This window comes from Takifugu rubripes, chromosome 12 (genome assembly GCF_901000725.2).
Source record: "Takifugu rubripes chromosome 12, fTakRub1.2, whole genome shotgun sequence".
NCBI classification, from domain to species: domain Eukaryota; kingdom Metazoa; phylum Chordata; class Actinopteri; order Tetraodontiformes; family Tetraodontidae; genus Takifugu; species Takifugu rubripes.
In genome coordinates this window covers 2,270,768-2,289,516 of record NC_042296.1, presented here as the reverse complement: position 1 = coordinate 2,289,516, position 18,749 = coordinate 2,270,768, and the positions used below count along the sequence as shown (strand labels likewise).

The 18,749-nt window shown below is 47.5% G+C and overlaps 1 protein-coding gene across 1 annotated transcript in view; it reads left to right on the top strand.

Annotated features, from left to right (window-relative positions):
- Positions 1–372: 372 nt before the first annotated feature.
- The window catches only part of jarid2b (jumonji and AT-rich interaction domain containing 2b), a 67,820-nt gene continuing 49,443 nt past the window's right edge, over positions 373–18,749 (top strand). The window contains exon 1 of the mRNA XM_011608930.2: positions 373–940. Within this exon, the coding sequence (XP_011607232.1) occupies positions 896–940 (45 nt within the window). The 5' untranslated portion in view covers positions 373–895. The remainder of the gene's footprint in view (positions 941–18,749) is intronic.

Sequence of the window (18,749 nt, the reverse complement as noted above, 5' to 3'; positions counted from 1 at the left end):
GCCCCTTTTAATCATTTAAATAAGTCACACTCTTTTACTTTCACCAAAGTAATTTTTTTCAACATTCTATCATTATCTTCATCACAACTGTCGTGAAAAGCCGTTTTGCTGCTGTGGACCCTCCTCACGAGGACGTTCTCTCATCCCAATGTGGAAAGAAACACATCAAAAGTCAAACGTCCGGATTTCAAACGCACCATTTGCGCTCATATTTTGGACGCACCTCTTCTAATCCCCGCAAACGCACAACAAAGTCGCCTCTTTAGAGGATGATTTGGCGGTGGTCCGTGTGCGGGCCCGTCTCACGCACAGTTTGAAGTTGCCGCTGAAGGCCGGAGGACGTGATAGGCTGAGGGGCCGAGGCTGAGGAAGAAAGGAGCTGCGCGCACTCAGCAGAGCAGTGCCGCTGGAGAGCTCTCTCGTCGACCGCAGGCTCCGGCTCCAACAAGACGCAACGTCGATTTCTTTTTACCTTTTATTTATTCTCCTCCTCGCCGTCACACGAGTGCAATATGTGACTTGGTGACGCCACCTCAAGCTTATTCATGCGTTTGAGAAGAGCCCGGAGCGAGTGCGTACGGGCGAGAAGCAGAGCCGTTCCGGCGAATGGAACTTATTGTTGTGCGTTTGTTTTGACTATGTTATCCCCAAGTGAGTTTGGGTTCGGTCCGTCGCTGTCCCTCGACCCTTGAATCCGCGCATTCTTTTGGGATTTATAGCGAACATTTGAAGTGGAACGCCGACGGAGGATCCTGCAAAGCGAGCGAGCTCTCTCCTTCCGAAGCCGGGGATTTAATCGTCATTTGTCGGTGCTCCGGGAGAGGCGAGGAATCAAAAGAAAGAAATTCATGTGGCCATTCTCTTTATAGCCAAACATTGTTTTGGGGATTGCATAATGAGCAAGGAAAGACCTAAGAGGAATATCATCCAGAAGAAATACGTAAGTGAAGCCTTTTTCGCCCTTTTATTGCCCCCTGGCGCGGCTGCTCTTATTCAAGTTCGCTCGCTCGTTTCGGCCAAAATGCGTAAACTTTCATCGCGGACCGTGAAGGTTACAGCCGGCCAGTTTGTGCGCGATATTCTTTTAAAGGGATCGGCTTCAAGTTGGCCCAACGTGTTCCCATTTCTGTGGCTTCTCTTTAAAGAGACAGCGGTGTTTATTCGGCGGCTGCGTTGCGAGCGAGTCTCCGACACCAGACATGTCGGAGGCGATGCGGGGCTCGGCTGCTGCGGGAGGCTGCCTCGCTCGCTGCCGGTCCGATCCAGGGCGCGATGGGCCGGCACACAGAGTGGCCCTGCCGCGGTCATCAAGCCGTGTGGGGGGGTGTTTGAATGAAATGACTTGGAATTGTTTCCAGAAATCGCTTTTGTCTGTGCGTTTCTCCCCGTTCGGAGCCGTGAAGACGAGCCTGTCGGCCATGGCTTCCATTTCGTCCCGTGCCGAGCGTTTTATTTTAGCTTTAACCTCCCTAAAAAATCACAAGAATTCGCCACCAGCCCTCCTCTCTGTCTCCAACACCAAGCATTATTGTTGAACACAGCTACTCGTCTGCTCTTTATTTTAATACCGAAGGGGTTTGGTGGTCCGACATGTTTCACAGACTGCTGTGGCTCTTTAATTTTCTCCATAAAGAGTAAGAGGAGAGCAGCAGGGAGAAAGAGGAGGAGGAGGGGGTGTCATGAAATTCAGGATATCGGCTGAAACATTGGTGGACATTGTCGGATTGTCCTGCGGTTTCTGGGCCGGGGTCTCGGTGGGGTTCTGCAGCTCTCCCTGTGACCTTCTGTGCGCGATATCGCTGCAACTCATCGGAAACAGTACCGGGTTTTTTTCCCTTTCTTTTCCCTTTTCCCCCCCCCCAACACCGCCGGTGTTTGGCTTCCGGGGGGTTTAAACTTGCCCCCTTACATGGTGGTTGTGAGCTCGGTGCTTCCTAACGGGCTCGGAGGCTTTTTTTTAGAGGCTGTGTTCAGTCGCATTGCAGAGGAGGCTCATGTATGAAGCGAGAAGCGACCATTTTCTTTCTGCGAGTAACGCCTTGACTTTAACAAGGGGGCGAAAATAAAACGCAATAGCCTGAGGAATAAACGAGTTCGATCCCAGCGTCGTCACATTTTCATTTTTGCTTAACACCCGGTCCCTGAAATGTGGCCGGATCCATTTGACAGACAAAAACTAAGACAACTAAAGTTGTCTTTTCTACCCGGACTATAAACTTGGTTGCACGTGTGCGGGGACGCTTTTCTGGATTAATGGAAACGTTGCGTTTAATTGCAGGAGGCAGCGCAAGTCTGCTTGAGTCAGCAGGATGGCCTCCCCCTTCCCAACAACACGTGGAGTCTCTCTTTATTAATCTCTTCCTACTCCTGCTGAATGTTGCTTCCATAGGTTTGAAAAGGTGGTGGCGAATAAAACACCATAGCAACAGGTTAATGCGCGCTGCACAGCTGGGGATGGGCGTCAAGTCTGCATAAATACAAGACTCTGAGGCGTTTGTGTGTTCGAATCCCCCCCAAAATGAATTTCCATTCTTGTCAGTGGTGCATATTGTTGCAGATTTTCGTCCAAAGAAAGAAATCCCTTCTGCAAATGCCAACGTACGACAACTTTTCTCACACCTCAACACAATGCGAGGGTGTGGATGTATTCGATAGAGCCCAACTTGGTCGGCAAGATATGCATAGCCAACAAGTTCTGCGTCTCTTTGGTTAGCTACAAAATTGCGGCCCAAATTTGGCCTCTTTTCCAATATTAGCGTCCAGATTCCCCTGCTAATTCGAAGCCTAATTTGTGGCGCTCAACCCGATGGCTGAATCGTATGGCCAAGTGAAAATGAAGCCGGGCTACAATAACCGGGAGTGTCACATTTATTTTGGTTTGGCCGGTTAATAATTCACCGCTGCTAAAATAATAAGAGCAGGGTTGGGGAAGTGGTTTGTTTTAGTGCGGCAAGATGAATGTTTCATGCGCGGAGGTGCATGTGCGCCGCATCTGTCGCGTGTTTTTTCGGCAGCTGCAGTTAATGCAGAAAATCTGGTCTGGAACATGTAGGCTCACAGACCGGCATCCCAACAGCCTCCAGGAGTTGACACCCCCACCATCTCCTTGCAACCCCCCCTAAAAGGCTTTGAGACAGGACTCTTGGCCCCTAGTGATCCATCCCCTCCCCCTCTGCAACCCCCCTTAATTAGCGTAAGACAATTATACATGCTCGGCTTAACCATTTCCCCTGAAACACGGGTGCACGTTGTAACTCCTCCACCCATGACGTCTGCAGCAAACAAACACGGGACGGTATTAAAATTCATCATGAAACGGTCCAGGGCGAGGGGTTTGTCATTTCTCCGGAGCTGAACCGAAAAGACGACCCAAACGACCACCCCCCCAGGACTTCCTGCTGAAGGTGCTTGTCTACCGCTGAGGCTGCGGAGGGAACACGCACGCGCACACACACACAAACACTCTCACGCACCTTTCTGTGTTTCAAAATGAAAACGTTAAACCAAAATTACTCCAGCTGTCACACACCAGCCGAAAGCCGCCGCTGAGGTAACGAGCGCTAATGTGTGACGTCGTTGTTGTGTCTAACCAAACATGACGCACGGTGTGCGGGTGTTTGTAGAATCGTGTAAGCGAGGGTAGCGGGAGCGCACGGCAGAGTGCAACCAGGGCCATTTTGTGCAGACGGCTCTTCCTGTTGGCCCCAGCTGGGGCTAGGCCTCCGATTCAAAGGTTGTGTGTGTGTGTGTGTGTGTGTGTGTGTGTGTGTGTGTGTGTGTGTGTGTGTGTGTGTGTGTGTGTGTGTGGGACAAGCCCAGCTGCTGCAGGGGCCTTTACAAATGTAAAGAGGCTGTCAGTGTTTGTTTCATCAGGCGCACAACTGATGAGGTCCAAGTTGAAAATCCATTGCGCAGTGAGTGTGTGTTGAGCACGCACAAAAAGAGGAAACAAAAATAGAGAGCGGGGGGCAGAACGGGGAGTGCAAAGGCACAGACTCTATCTCCCCTCCTCCTTTTCCTCTCTTTATCTCCATCTCTCCGTCTCGCTCTTTCGTTCTCGGCCTGTCCAAATGAAATGTGGGCCTCATGTAGGCCCGTGAAAAAAGGGTCACCGGGTTGTTTTTTCACCGTGCCGGGGCTTCGGCGCGCTTCATTTAACCTTGTGTTTCAATGCAAATGATTCTTTCATAAGCCCGTTTCTCCTCACGTGTGCAACATGGCAGGGTTCACTTCGCAACCCCTCCGTCACTATGACGACTGGCCAGACCACAGCGCACCGTGGCAGAAGTGGCACGGTTTACAACTGTTTGTTTGACCACGCTGTCTTTGGTCATGTTCCACGTGCCGCCCGGCAATAATAACAAAAAAACCCAAGATCCCTCGAGTGATGCAGTGCAGCTCATTTAGCTGTCGGTTATTCGTGTTTCCAGTCAAACTTCGAGAACGCCGCGGCAGTGTCGACGAAATGGAACGGAATGCCTCAGAGGAAACGTCAGAACCCTGTTCTGAAAGGAATAAATTTGTCACTGTTTTGAGCAGAGGAGAAACGTACATCCAGATGTGTTTGCTTTTTTGGTTTTGGGGGAAGGGGGGACCTCATCTCTCCTTTCAAACTTGTCACCGAGCAAAGACTCATTTCTTGATGCGTACAAGCAGGCAGGAAGTGGTTCTTCCCACGCTCCAAGCACAGCCTCGCGTCCCCTGGCTTCATCTCTCCTCTCACAGTCTCTCGCAGTCATGCTGGCTGCATGTAGAAAGACCGGAACCAAGATGCTGACAGGATCAAAGTTTATTTATGTGGGCACTGCATCGTTATAGGCGTCCTCTGAGCTGCCGGCTTCAATTTTGGGAGAGCGACGGACGTCCGGAGGCCGAACGCATCGCCGCTCGGCTCACAGTTCCACCCTCTTCACCCTTTATTCTCTGCGCCTCCACTCGTTCTCTCTCCTCTTTTCTTGCATCTTGCGTTTCAGGATTATGTCACCCATGGCACGAACTCCTGTTACACAACATGACCTTTTCTCTTATCAGCTCTTGACACCGCGTACATTCTCCGAGTCTTTGCTAACGCACGCGCGCGTGCACGTAGGCAAAGGTCTGTGGGTGTGCACCTGCAGTTAGTAGTTAAGATGCAGCCGCGACACAAATGGGTGTGACCATCTTTGTTGCACGGCTGCGCTGAGTGTGTTTCACAGCAGTAGCTGGACACGCGCGGCGTAGGTGCGTGCGCGTGTCACGAACACCACGTGCACTCCCCGCGTGTGCGTTGTCTTTCTTCTCGGTGATTTATATCCTCGTGGGCTCGGAAGGAGAAAGGGAGGAGAGCGACAGCTGGTCGTGTGTGTGTGTGTGTGTGTGTGTGTGTGTGTGTGTGTGTGGCTTATCCATTCAGGATCCCCATGAAGCTGAATCGACACTTCAGCCTTGTCTTTACTTTGGCCTTACAGGGGCCATTGAAGGGCATTCAGGAGCATTAGCATAAACAAAAAGACCCCATGGAATTATTTATTTATTTACAACATTTTTGGCTAGCTGGCTCTTTTTTTTTTTTTTGCAGAGCTCCACCGTCTTTGTCTTGCTTCACTTTAAACTCTGGAGTTTGAAAAGGTCTCTGTCTCCGCTTCCACTCGTCCGACCCTCCTAGTCTTGCGTTAGCCACGGGCATCCCTTTGAACCCCCTCCCCATCCCAGTAGCATCAGTTTAATAAACGCTTTACATTTATTATCCGGCGGTCAATCCCATCTGATCCACTTTTGTGACACTATCGTCTTCACACGTCTAAAGAATTAAGCCTCGGGGGATTTAGCAACAGAGTGGTATCGATCGCTCCAGTCTCCCCTCTTTCTACCCAGAATACCACAAATTTATTCTCTGTGGTATTCTGGTAAGACTGTAAGCACATCATAAGTGTCTGGGTGCTTCGCTACATATTGTCTGATGGTGGCAGATCGTGAGATTACAGGAAGTAATCTTTTATCGTTAAGTGTACGTTTAAACTGTTACAGCATAGCAGGCGCCTGTCCAGGCACCCCGAATCTTTGATTTGCCACTTTTATGACGGAGCAATACAAATCTTTTGCCAGCAGGCCACCGGCTACTCCATTCAGGTCTGTTTTGGCACGGCCCTGTCCCTGCTAATGAATCATTTTCTCGTTTAATCTCTTGTCTGGGTATTTTCCTGCGATGACTTTTCAAAACATTTGAATATCATTATGACGCTTTTTCCACTTGTTTGAACCATTATTGCGCTACTGTTAAGGTGCTCTCGATCACAACCTTATTTTAGCACGGCGTCACCCTCTCCCCACCTATGTGTTCCCCCAACAGTTGTGGGGGGGGGGGGGGGGGGTAATTATAAGCCAGTGAAGCAAAGTGCCTTTTGTGACAGCAAAATTACCCATTTAGATTTCGACACTAAACTTCTTCATAGAGACGATCGCTGCTTGCTGTAGACCTGCTGTAAACGCATGACAAGGTTAACGAGGCAAGCAGGATGTCCTCCGCTACTTTGCATTAATAAAGCTTTTTGAAGACAGAAATGTGGCACTTCTTGATATATATATTTTTTATTTGCGGAGTGAAACGAGAAGCCGTGGAAAAGGCGTTAGCCGCATCTGCCGTCGCAACTTCCTGCCAAGCTGGATTTGCCAGATAGACGAGGGGAGGTTTAATGCTGGAACAGTCAGTGGAGACGTGTGTGGGCTCTCAGGTGATACGACAGGAGCGACGAGGAGGCAGCGGCTTGACCCCTTGAGAGGCTTTAAAAACCGCTTCATTTGACGGCGGGGTCAACATATACAAATGTTTTATCCCATTTGTCCTACAGCCCATCAACCCTCCACCCTGGAAAGATGCATTTTCTCCCCCACAATCGTGTAGAATACTGAGCAGAGCTGTTTCCCACATCTCTTCCTCTCTATCTCTCCTCCGTCTTCCATCTCAGCTCTTTCACTCTATTACTCAGCACAGATAGAAACAGGGAACTGAGGCTTTTTTCCTTTTTGTTGTTATTTGTGGGCTAGACGGAAGAGCTGGAAAAGTGGGAATATCTTCCCCCTCACCTAGCTGGTAGGTTTCAGATCGGTTGGTTGAGGTAGGCTGCGTGTTCAGAGATCAGACGGCCCTGCAACATGATTTATTTTGTTGCTGTTGGTTTTGCATCTCTCTCTTATCTCACTTCCCAACATCCCCCATCTGACATTCCTCCACCCATACTGGTCCACCGCAGGAAACTTTGGAGTCCTCCAGTTTGATGTTTGCACGGCAGCTTATATTAACCCCTGCCTGCATCCGCATCCACGATCTGGCCCTCTGAAGCGGTCATTTTGTATCTGCCCCATAATGCTTTTGTAAAACTTAAATAGTGGAGGTGTTGTGTTTATTTATCGTCATTTTCAGGCTGATTCCGGGCTTATTATTCCCTGGAATCAAAAGAGGTATTCAAACCAGTCTGTAGTGACAGAATTCATTGAAGGAGTATTGATTTATTTTCCATTGCCTACTGATTTTTTTTTTCTTCTTTACCGCAAGGTGTTGTTTTCCCCCAGAAAAGATTGTACCCCCACTGTTTTTAACCTGTGTTCAATGGCTGAGGGGTTTTTGCAATTTCTAAAGGCTGCGTGATTTCCTCAAGGCCTCACAGCAGGGAGGTAGAGTGCACAGTAAGACCGAGGGCAAGGTGCCAGGTTCTAGGCTGCATGTCTGGCCAGCCTCCCCTGGCCCCGGATCAAACATCACAAGGTCTGAGCATGGGAGGGGAGGGGTAGTCCTGGAAGTCGCAGCCTGTAATCGCCAGCGAGTAGAAATCCAAAAGGATAGAAATAATCAAATTAGACTCCATCTCAGGTGGAACATCCGCAGGGATGGAGGTGAGGGCCCGGCCCGCTTCGCGACGTCCGTCACAAAAACTTTATCGAAGGCACAGGTCCCCAAAAGGCACAAAGGCTCTGCTGTTTATAGCCTGAATGGCTCGAGAACGTGGGGAGGAAATGAGACAATCGCTGGCTGAATCCAGGCCCTGCGCTCGCGTTCACACGTTCGATATGAGAAATCCTGATGTTGGTCGGCACTTTAGCGAAATTGAAACCGTGTCAGGGTAAATATAAATTTGATAGCCGGCTAGCGGGACGTTACTATGGAGACCTGACAGCACATCCACTCTCGGGCTGTCTTCTGCGTTTCGCTGTTTATTCAGAACAAAAGTAATGACATTATAACAACACCCGAATGTGTAATCCCCCATCAAAACAAAGTAACAGAAGTAACAAAACAGCATCAGTGTTGTGTGTTTTATAAGCATAATGTGGTAGTTTCTGTTATTACTGTGTTACGTCACGTGCAATAAGGAAAATGATATCATTTCAGTGCTATACGTCTTTAAAAAAGAATCTCCGAGCGGCACGTTGCTCACGATGAAATGGCAATGTCATGTTTTACGGACCTGTATTGACGTTCCGCTTCAGCAGCAGCATCGCTTCTTGCACTTGCGTTGATTCAGAGCTGCTCCTACATCTGCTGAAATGGAAGCAGGAGAATTTGACCTGGGTTCTTCCCCTGCGCCATAGAATATGCTAACGTGGCAGCCAATGTCAGTCACAAAAATCAAGTGTGCGGCCACAAAACTTTAAAAACAACTAGCGAAAAATTCCAGTACTGGCAAAATCATTCTTCACAGTAATTAATTTAAATATCTTTAGAAGCTGAATTGGAATAATACGTAGAACCGCACTGTCCTCGATTCAGTCATCTGGTTTTCGTTTGATTGCAAAGTGAAACCAGTAACCTTTCACCATTTCCTGATGCTTCAGCTATTTTTAAAAACTTTAGTCAGTATTATTTCTCTTCCATTTGGTCACATTCGTCGTTCCGTCATCTTTTATTTATCAGAAACACCCGTTGTGGTCAGAATAAAATGTAATTTCACCTTAATTTCTGGTCTTCAAGCTCCCCTCCCCTGCATTTCGGGAGGCTTCCACTGCAAGAAATTGGGGATAATTTTACGCAGCTGAGGCGCTTAACGCATGTCTCCTCTGGCCAAACCTTCTCAGAAAGGGGGAGGAACTTTTAATATACCTAATGGAGTTCCTGCTCAAGGATAGGTGCTTTGGTACTGAAAAACTTCCTTGGTGGGGGCTTCAGGTTTACTTGACGGAGAGTGGTTAAACCTAGAGCACCATGTGATGTGAAACCCAGCAGAAATGGAGCATCTGCCTCGCAAACACTGCTTCTGCTTTTGTTCGTGACTTTGACTGCCATGTCTGAGAACACACAGACCAGAAACACCACAACCGCATGTCTTGTTTGACACTTTATAAGTATCAACAACACGTGCTGTTTCTTTAATATTAACACACGTGTACACAGATACAACTTGCATTGACAGATTAGAGCAAAAAAGTCACATGGGTAAAATTCCTTAACTGCACACTCCAAGGAGCTGTCGGAAACCATTTTCCCTTAGAGTATCTCACCACTTCAGCTTCTCCCATTCTGACATCAGTCGAAACTGTCGCACAATAATCACGCAGTGATTGAAACGCGTGACGTTGCCAGGGTTCTACACCACAGTGGACACGGGCAAGTTAGAGGAAGAGTTCCTGTAATGTTCCTGCAACGTTCCTGCCCCCAGTATTTACTGGGAGCTCCCGCAGTGGAAACGCGCCCATTGTCAGTCATGTCCCTTTCTGTGGGCCCCCCTCAGGCGTTAGACTTTGCCTTTGTGTGTGATAGTGCCAGAGAGTGCAGCAAACAAAGGAGGGGGTGGTAAAATATGAAGGCCTTTTCCCAAGCTGTGAGGTGAGAATTGTTTCTTGATTGCACCTCATCTTTTCTGTGCCAGTGGTGTTGCCAGGGACGGAGTCCTGAGGCTCCGCTACAACTCGCTAAGCAGCGGAACTCTTGCAAAGTCTTGGCTTTGATTCATAATGTAACACACACACACAGAGGCATTCAAAGGGCTTAAGATTTTGGACACTGTAGCATATAGAGAAAATAGGCTTTGGGTATGAGGTCGGGGCAACTTGGAAATGAGCGGTTGGCTACGTGAGTGCAGAAAGGTTGGATCGGAATCACATTTTAGGGATATTCAAGGCTTGTGTTTTGACATTTTAAATTCCCTACAATGCAGGTGCAATCAGGCTTTGAAGCTCCTCCAGTTTTGATCTTTCAGAAATGAGCTGTGGAATCACAGCAGCCGTGCTACTTTGAGTTATACTAAGTGGGTTTACATGCACATCGGACTACATTTCGCTCATGATTGCCATGAATAATTTATGCCACCGGACTTTGCCTTCTATTTGCAAATGTGTGCCTGTCCTACATTCTCGCAGGAATACTTTGTGTGCATTTCACAAGTACAAATAAACTGAGGGCATGTTGTCATTATTAGGCCATCTTGTAATATTTCCAGTCAGTGGTTTCAATGGGACAAAAATGGGCCATGGCTCATTCGGCATCGTCAGCGGGGCTTGACAACACAGTGGAGGATGCGGGGGTACCTCTGGCGCAGCTAGTGAGCTGGAGTGGCCATATAGCCATTTATTTGCAAAGTTCATAATAAGGCCACTCGTCGTGTCCCAGGCTGGCTGGTGATGTGGCTGAAATGGGCACGGGGCGATTAGCTGATACAAAAAACGTGCATCGACGCGTTGCCCCCTTAGTAATTTGACTTTGTGTCCCAATGCTGGCACCAGGATTATCGACACGCAAAACACCGTTACCCACTGTGCAATGTGGCGTGCAGTGATATCCAACAGCTGTTAACCTGACGTGATTTAGCTGCTCCGTGGCTGCATCTGTTTGCCGGCTGATGAATGAATGAATTAATGAATGAATGTTTGAAGTAATCACCATTGCGGCAATGTCTAGGATGGCCAGACATCCTCTTTGCCTCAACTATTTCCTCTTTTTGAGATCTAAAAATGTGTCCAGGTGGGTTTGTTTTTTCTGTTTAAAAAAAAAATAAAAAATCTACTAGAGCCTCAAGCATTTACATTGAATTGTTTTGTTTTTCTGTGTCGGTCACAACGTAGTTCTCATATCAAAATCCAAAAGCAAGAGGCAGATCAGCGCCAATGGGCACATTTAGGGGGACCATGCTAGAAGCCTTTCATTTAAAATGCCCCGACAACCCTTTCACTGTGCCGGAAAGACCCATGTTGATCCGGGACAACTAAACGCAGGAATAGCTTTGAAAACATCACAGCAAACAAAGCAGATATTAACCCATGATTGACGATCAGCATTTTCTTAGCCTAGCAAGGAAAGTTGCTAAATGTTGTTAAATGTTTTTCTTCTCGCATCACAACAGGATGCTGTTGTGGCTTTCATTAGCCAGCCGCTTAGCTAGTAATCTTATCTCCTGATCCTGATCTTCCAATCTGAGCCAGCCTGGACCTGCAGCCAAGACTTCAGCAGTCACATCCCAACATACCTGTGTAGCCTGTGACTGATGATTTTGCTCGCTGAAACAGGCCCACACGGCTGGAGCGCCAGGTCACTTTTTGCGGAGGACATTGATCTCCATAAAATCTGGCTTCCACTCCCCTCTAATTTTACCCTGGTGTACCCTCTCACCAAGACCCTGATTGTTATTTACAGAGAACTGGAGCAGCACTGTTGGAAGATAATCATTTAGTCCCCCTTATGTGGCTGCTTGCTAGAGCCGCCTTTTTCCCCGATAGGGCCACATTTGTTGCAGCTCCTGTGACTTTGTTGTGTGGATATCTCCCCTGCAAAACATTTTACAGATGACACACGTTTTTATACACATTTAATATACCCCTGAGGTCGGGCTCCTGAATGCGATTAGTCCAGCTAAAATATGATTGTTGTGATATTGAGTGACTCGGCCCATATTGGATTTTTAATCGCCGTGTCAGCTTTCGGCTTGTGTGACGTTTCATTTCTCCCAATCAGCGTTGTCGGGCCCGGAGCAACAGAACTGCTCGGCAACTCTGTCATGTGGAATGGATGTGTAGATGTTGCGGGCTTGTTGCAGAATCAAACAATCACAGGAGAGTTTCTGCTGCCCCGAGGCAAATTATTCCAATCTAATGAACCCCGAATCTCAGAAATGTCAGGGGATTTTCATTACATTAGTGCCGCATCCACTTGGGTTTAAGGATTACTGATGGTAATCTGGTGGTCACATGTCAGGGTTCTCTTAAAAAAAACCCGCAAAGTGGGTTTTTAGCTACTCTACTGATTTAGGTTGTGGTAACCTCTAAATTACCTGACATGGTAGTAACATGTGTAAAACCATACTTTTAAAGAGAGGCGGTATGTCTGTCTTACTTGGGGCAGTTCACCTGAATCTGAATGACTGTTTTTGGTTTTTAGCAGTGCAGTATGCTCACTTCACCTCAAGTGGCGCTTGTCTTTTACACCTGATCACCCAGGCTGCGTTGAGATATTGCTCCAACCAGGCCGTAAAAAAATTTTTTTTTTTTTTTTTTTTTTTTAAACATAGTTAGGTTCAGCGATAGATGTTTTGGCCCTGGCCCTGTTTGGGAAGGCCTCTTTCAGATGTCATTGCACAGAAGTGAATAAATGACTGACTCTTAGCAGCAAATGGAGGCTGAGGTATTTTCTTTGAGGGAGGTTTGATCCTCTAGATAACTTATTTTCCTATCAATTGGGTTAGCATTAAGGAAAATGGTTTTACTTTATTTTGTTTTTCAGAAAGAACATCATGGATGGTTCTTTAGCATCTCTATGATCCTCTGAGGTGTTCCACAGGGTTTTGTTTTGAGCCTACACATATACATAAATTTTTAATTTCAATTTTCTAAGCAAGCGTATTTCTTTCCTTCCCTGCAGTCGTAAGTGTGGGGGGAAAAACAATTTTCCTTCATGCAAACAGAATAGCGAGAGGACTTGGACGAGTCCCTTGTAAATGTATCTACAGCTTGACAGTGGATTTGCACATGATTTCCATAAATGAGGGTGCTGATATATGAATTACTTGTCAAGTGGATTGATTTATGGAGGCGGCTGTCGCTCACTGGCAGAGTGAGTTTATTCTGAGCATGCAGGGGCCTTCCCTACCCTTGATTGACTGGTTGACTGACTGGTTGATTGAATAAATATCTAAATGGCAAAATACAGATGGTTTCTTTATCTGCTTTTTAAAATGGTTTCGACCAACCGATGACCGACATTATTAAACGACTGGCTGCAATTCCACTTTCCTTGTATTTGTCTTTGTCCTTTTTCTGCGCCCTCTTCCTTCCTTTTGTGTCTCCGTTGCTGGAAGGTGTTATCAAAGCAGTTATTGTCAAGGCTGAAAGAGCAGGGGGCTCATGAGACCTCTTGACAATAGACGCACACTTCCCCCTCAGTGGCCTTGCAGCATTGCGCGTAGCATTCAGAAGTGTACCATAAGGCTTGTGTGTGTCTTGGGAGCACTTCTTTTTCTTCTTCTTCTCATTTTCACCTGTTTCAGCGGCAGGTGTTGAGGCACAAAATGGATTATGAAGGCCTGTAACACCTTCTCCAAAAGGCACCACAGGTGTTGGGTAATGTGAAACTGCGCTGATTAAACTGGAGACCTATCAGATTGCATTTGGAAACTACCCGGTATTCCGTGAGTGGGTGCAGGTAAACCGACCTTCCATACCAGCCTGTATTTTTAAAACCTAGAGATATTTTACCTTTTTTGCAAATAACAGATGATTTTGTTCTTGCTCAGATGCCTTGCGCACTTATCTTATAAGTTAGCAGGCCAGGTTCTGTTTGGTCCCTCGTTGGAAAGTAGTTTCCAAATTTGCCCGGGCTGTGTGTTCCCTTCATTGGTAGTGCTGTATCCTCAGTGCAGATGTTAAATGGGTCTTTGGGATTCTTTAAAAAAATGATAGGTTTATCGAGCCTGTCGGTAACCACAGAACCAAGAACAGACGGCGCAAATGCTGCTTTATTTGTTGGAGTCTCCATTCATGGGCAAAGGCCAAAAAAGATATGTAGCAGTAGGAGCTAACTGGAATTAGAACATGTTTGAAAGTTTTGCTTTGAACAAATATGTTAAACAGGAAAGACGCATGTCCCTGGGACTGCACAGGTGGCATTTCAAATATTAGCTACTTTAACAATGTTGCGTGCATAAAAGAACAAGATGGCTGCTGGAGACTGTAGCTGCCTGTTCCCCCTTTCTACAGAACGGGAGGGAAGCGCTTCTTTTTTCTGCTCATCTTCACTACAGGAATTAGGTCTGGCACCGGAGGTCAGAGTCCAGGTCTTCAGCTACAAATTTCCTTTAACCTTGGTGACGCGAACTGCTTTACTGCTGCGTTTACGTTGTGTGAGCGCATTTGCGTTTGAGTGGCAGAGAATAAGTAGGTCAGCAGAGAGACCCCGTTCAACCCGAGCTGAGCTGCCTGCGTGTGTGTGCGTGTGTGTGAGAGAGAGAGGGAGAGAGAGAGAGATAGAGAGACCAACCGTGTGGGCATTTGTAGCACACTGTGTAATTTGTTTCCTTCCGCCAGGAGCTAGCCTATCCTGCCCTGGCGTCCACTCCAGTGTGTGTGTCTGTGATGACAGACACTCTGGTTAAGCTCTGTTCAGTGCCGCTGTGAGCCACAGAGTAGTCGTAGTCGTACACAGACTATCGGGGAAAGGGGGGGGTGGCACAATTTTGTGTGCATGGGAGATCTCAAGAAAAGCTGAAAAAGACATGACGAGCAATGAAAGACAAACACTCGAGAGGGAGAAATTTGACAAACAGATCTTCTGTCTCTCATGCTCGCTCACTTATCTCACAGCATGCTGCTGTTGTTGGGGAACAACAACAGTCCCCCCCCCCCGCAAGCCAATCCACTGTCGCATTCCTCCCCATCCTTCCATCTGATTGGTGGGTTATTCGAGCCAGCAAAATAAAACGGGATTGATGGGTAGTCCGGGATTGGTGGGGGGAGGAGGGACGGGGGCAGGGAGAAGATGAGACCGACTCGGCCGCCGGGACTGAAATAAGCGGGGCGAGGGTGAGACCGCGTCAGTGCTGATACATTAGCGAGGCGTGTGGCAGAGTTTCCTGTGTGCACAATGACAACCGAACAATGTGGGGTGGAAGGTTGCCGCATGGCTGCTAAGCTATGACCTTTGACCTTGAGGAAACTACATTTTGGTAAATTGTGTTTTCATATTTAGAAGAGAGTGTAAATAGAAGTCACAAACATTGTGTAGTGTGTGCGCCTCTGTGAGTCTGTGTGTACCTCTGTCTCTTTAAGTTGCTGAGATGTCCAAATGAATATTGATGAACCAAAAGCACGTGTGAAATCAATGTGCTGCCAAACGCGATAAAAACGGCTCCTCGCCACCAATCCCGTCGATGAAACATTGACTTTGGAAATGCACACTTTGCATCTCTCCTCCTCTTTTGTGTTTCGCAGCTTTAGGTCTGAACCAACTTGTAAATTAAATGTAAATGCACTTGTTCAGTGTTTGTCTTGCTAAGTGGCACGAAACCCAAGCTATGCTGACAACTTATATTTTATAACGTGCGGCAACTTGACACTTTGTCGGGCTGTCGGCCCCTTTGAACCTCCGATGAAGGTTGTCGGTAGCTGCCTGACAGTCGTGACACATTTCATTGCAAATGTTCAGAAGCGTACAGTGTGACTGTATGATACAACTTTCCACACGTCTCATTTTCATCCTTGTACACTGTCAATACCCCCTTCAGCTGAACTCAAGCGTCGCCGTGTACACAGAAAAGAAGCAAAAATCCCCACTGCTTTGGGTAACCGGAATTACATCAGAGAAGCTCATCTTGTTCTATTTTATTTTCTTCTGGAAGTGACTCGGCCTCCGTAAGCCACAAACTTTCACACCCACACACCCCCTCTGTGGGTGTATCGCATCACGGCTATCACCGTCTCCACATTTGTAGCTTGGGTCTAAAGGGGTTAAATAAGCCTGGAGGACAAAACAGACCCCGAGTTAATCATTCAGAACAGCAGGGGACATGCAAGGGGTTTCCTAAGCCACAACCCAGGGGCCCCTCTGCATGGCTTCCTGCGGTTTGCTGTAATAAACTACCGCCACTTCAAATATCAACGCAGATGTTGTCTGATTCTGTTCTACATTTCTTAGTCACCGTCTTCACACTTTCCTCTACAGACAGGAAGTTTTCAGATTAGTTTCCAAATGAGACTGTTGACAAGAAAAACCTCCATCGCCAATAAACATCAGGAGGGGAAAATCTCGCTGTTTTTCCAAAATCATATCTTGCCTTTGCAAAATTCTCTCTGGCTGTTATACATAAGTTAGATTCAGTGAATAATACTTTAGGTATTCACAATTAATTCGCTGTAACTGGGATCCAAACCTGACGTGTGCGCTGCCTGTATGGTAAACTACATTTAAACATCTTGTAGTTTTAGAGAGCGTGCTCTTGTGTACGAGAGGCAACGGTAGCATTTGTTTGGAACAGCAGGACACATATTCTTTCCTCTGACATAGAAGTCTGACTTGATGGTAGAGGTGACCTGCTAGCACATGGGGAATGTGGGAGTCAGTAAATGCACTGACGCGCCCTCCTCCACGGAGATGAGCAGTGCTGAGATGATGCAAAGGAACACACTCGTTTAGAACTCCCCCGCGGTAATGAGCAAGAGTATTGAGTCTCATCTGTGTGTGTGTAGGCACTGAACACGGACAGAACATACCACCCAACTTCTGCATCTAAAACCAGCTGTTTGTTGGTCATAATATGGTGGCAAATCTGCTCTTGACTCATCTAGACCACCCTAATAAACCCATTATCCAGTGTTGGGGTCAAAAACCAGAGCAGGCAAGTGTGAAGAGTGACTCAGCTGCTGCCAAATATAACCTAGTAATAGCCGGTTACTGTGATAGTTTAATGGCACCCACAGCCACCAGAAAAACGGCACCATCACGAACTGCAGGATCGCTGCTCCGACTCCATATCTGATCTCTAGAGCCTGCGAAGCGTTCCAAAAAAGTTCCTGAGCTGTTCATCCAGTGTCATTCCCAGGTCATCAGATTATACTTGAGTTAAGTGTTGCACAGTTCAGGCGCCAGTGTAGCGCATTTTGGAACGCAGCTATTGGCTCTCTGGTCATGTGTATCTGCTAGCATAGCAGCACATGTGGGTAGGTGGGCGGCTGCCTGACTTTCAATGGCTTCAGTGTGCTGGTCCGTCTCCTCACTGAGTCCACACTGTGTCCAGCACTCCAGAATTCCTGGACCTTTCAGACAGGATACTGTCCCTCCCCCACGCTGGGAAGGCTCTGGTGGGAAACGGAACCGGGATCATTAAGTGGGGGAGGGACCCTGACAACTGTCAAAATTCCTGGTCTCCCACTTGGCAAATTTATGATGAAAAAACACGGTTGTCCTGCGATTCACATCATTCTGGAAGCGCAAGGGGACTGTTAGTGTGGGAAAACAATCTTGGAAAGTGGATTGGTGCGAAGGCAAGGGGTCGTTGCGCCGCTGCCCGTGCGGTTTGCGCAGCTAAAGGGCCATTCTGATTCGAGCAGTGACCCCATCCAGCATGGAGTGATGTCGTTTGACGTAGGTGCAAATACGCGGTGGTGGTGAGGAGGCAGGAAGGAAGGAGGAGGAAGCCCTGAATAATAGATGCCTGCTGCTGCGGCGCACCTTCTGCTGGCTGCAGATGGACACATACTCACCCCCCCACACACACGCATCATCCTATGGCTGTCCATATTCTGTCTCTTCTGTAGCTGGAGTTTGACTCAATCCCAAGAGCTTCCTGGGAGTTCTAGTGGTTGTGGAGCCTAATCCAAATGCCTCCACCCCAAACCGGGAGGGCGTGTTGAGGTTTAGGCTTGCAAAACGACTTTAAGCCGATTGTTACAACACTGATGAAGTTTGAGGGAGCGGCTGGATTCTTTTTGAAATTATCTCGTCCTGCTCGTCGGGTTATAGCGAATACCTCGTTTCAGGATTTCCAGGAATGTCAGGGCATCACTCGAGACATTTTCAGCGTGACTGCCGGCGGGGCCGCGCCAGGTCTCCTATTGATCTACATTCCGCTCACTCTGTCTGTCGACGTGGAACCGAACGGACAAGAGATTGAGATTGATTTTTATGTGCGTGGAAAAATGCGAACATTTTTCTTCTGTGCCACATTATAATTGCTCGCGGTGACCTTTTGTCTACTGCGGCAAAGGGAGCGACACGCGTGGGTGTGTTGAGCATTTAGGGCAGGATAAACACATTGCAAATAAATTTGAGCGTGTTCCTCCTGCTCTGGCGTGATAAGGGTCCACGTGCCAAAACGTCATTTTTTCCTCCTACTAGTGGAATCTACAAACAACAATCTGACGAGGCTAGGCTTTGTTGCCCGAGTGACATGGGAGTATAGGACCCATTCGAGTCACCCTGTAAAGGCCTAAATGTGTGACAAATGCTGGAATGTCTCAGCAAGAAAGATGACGGAAAGCTCGAGTGGACTCCTCCTAGTGCGTTGACTGGTTAAATCAAATTGCTGAATGATCTTACTGAATTGAGTTAAAACAAAAGTGTTGTAGAGATTTCGCGGGGATGCTAGATGCTAATTTGTAGCCCATTTTCCAAAATGGTCCTGTGATTTTTGCCCCTTTTCAACCACTAAAACAACAAAAGCTTCTCTGAGACACCTGGCCGCGGCTGGCACGACCAGTATAACTTGTGCACACCCACGCATAACAGCAACGTTTCCACGTTCAACGTTCCTCTGCCCCCCCCCCTCCCCCCTGCCAGCATGCAGACATTTCCCCCGTGA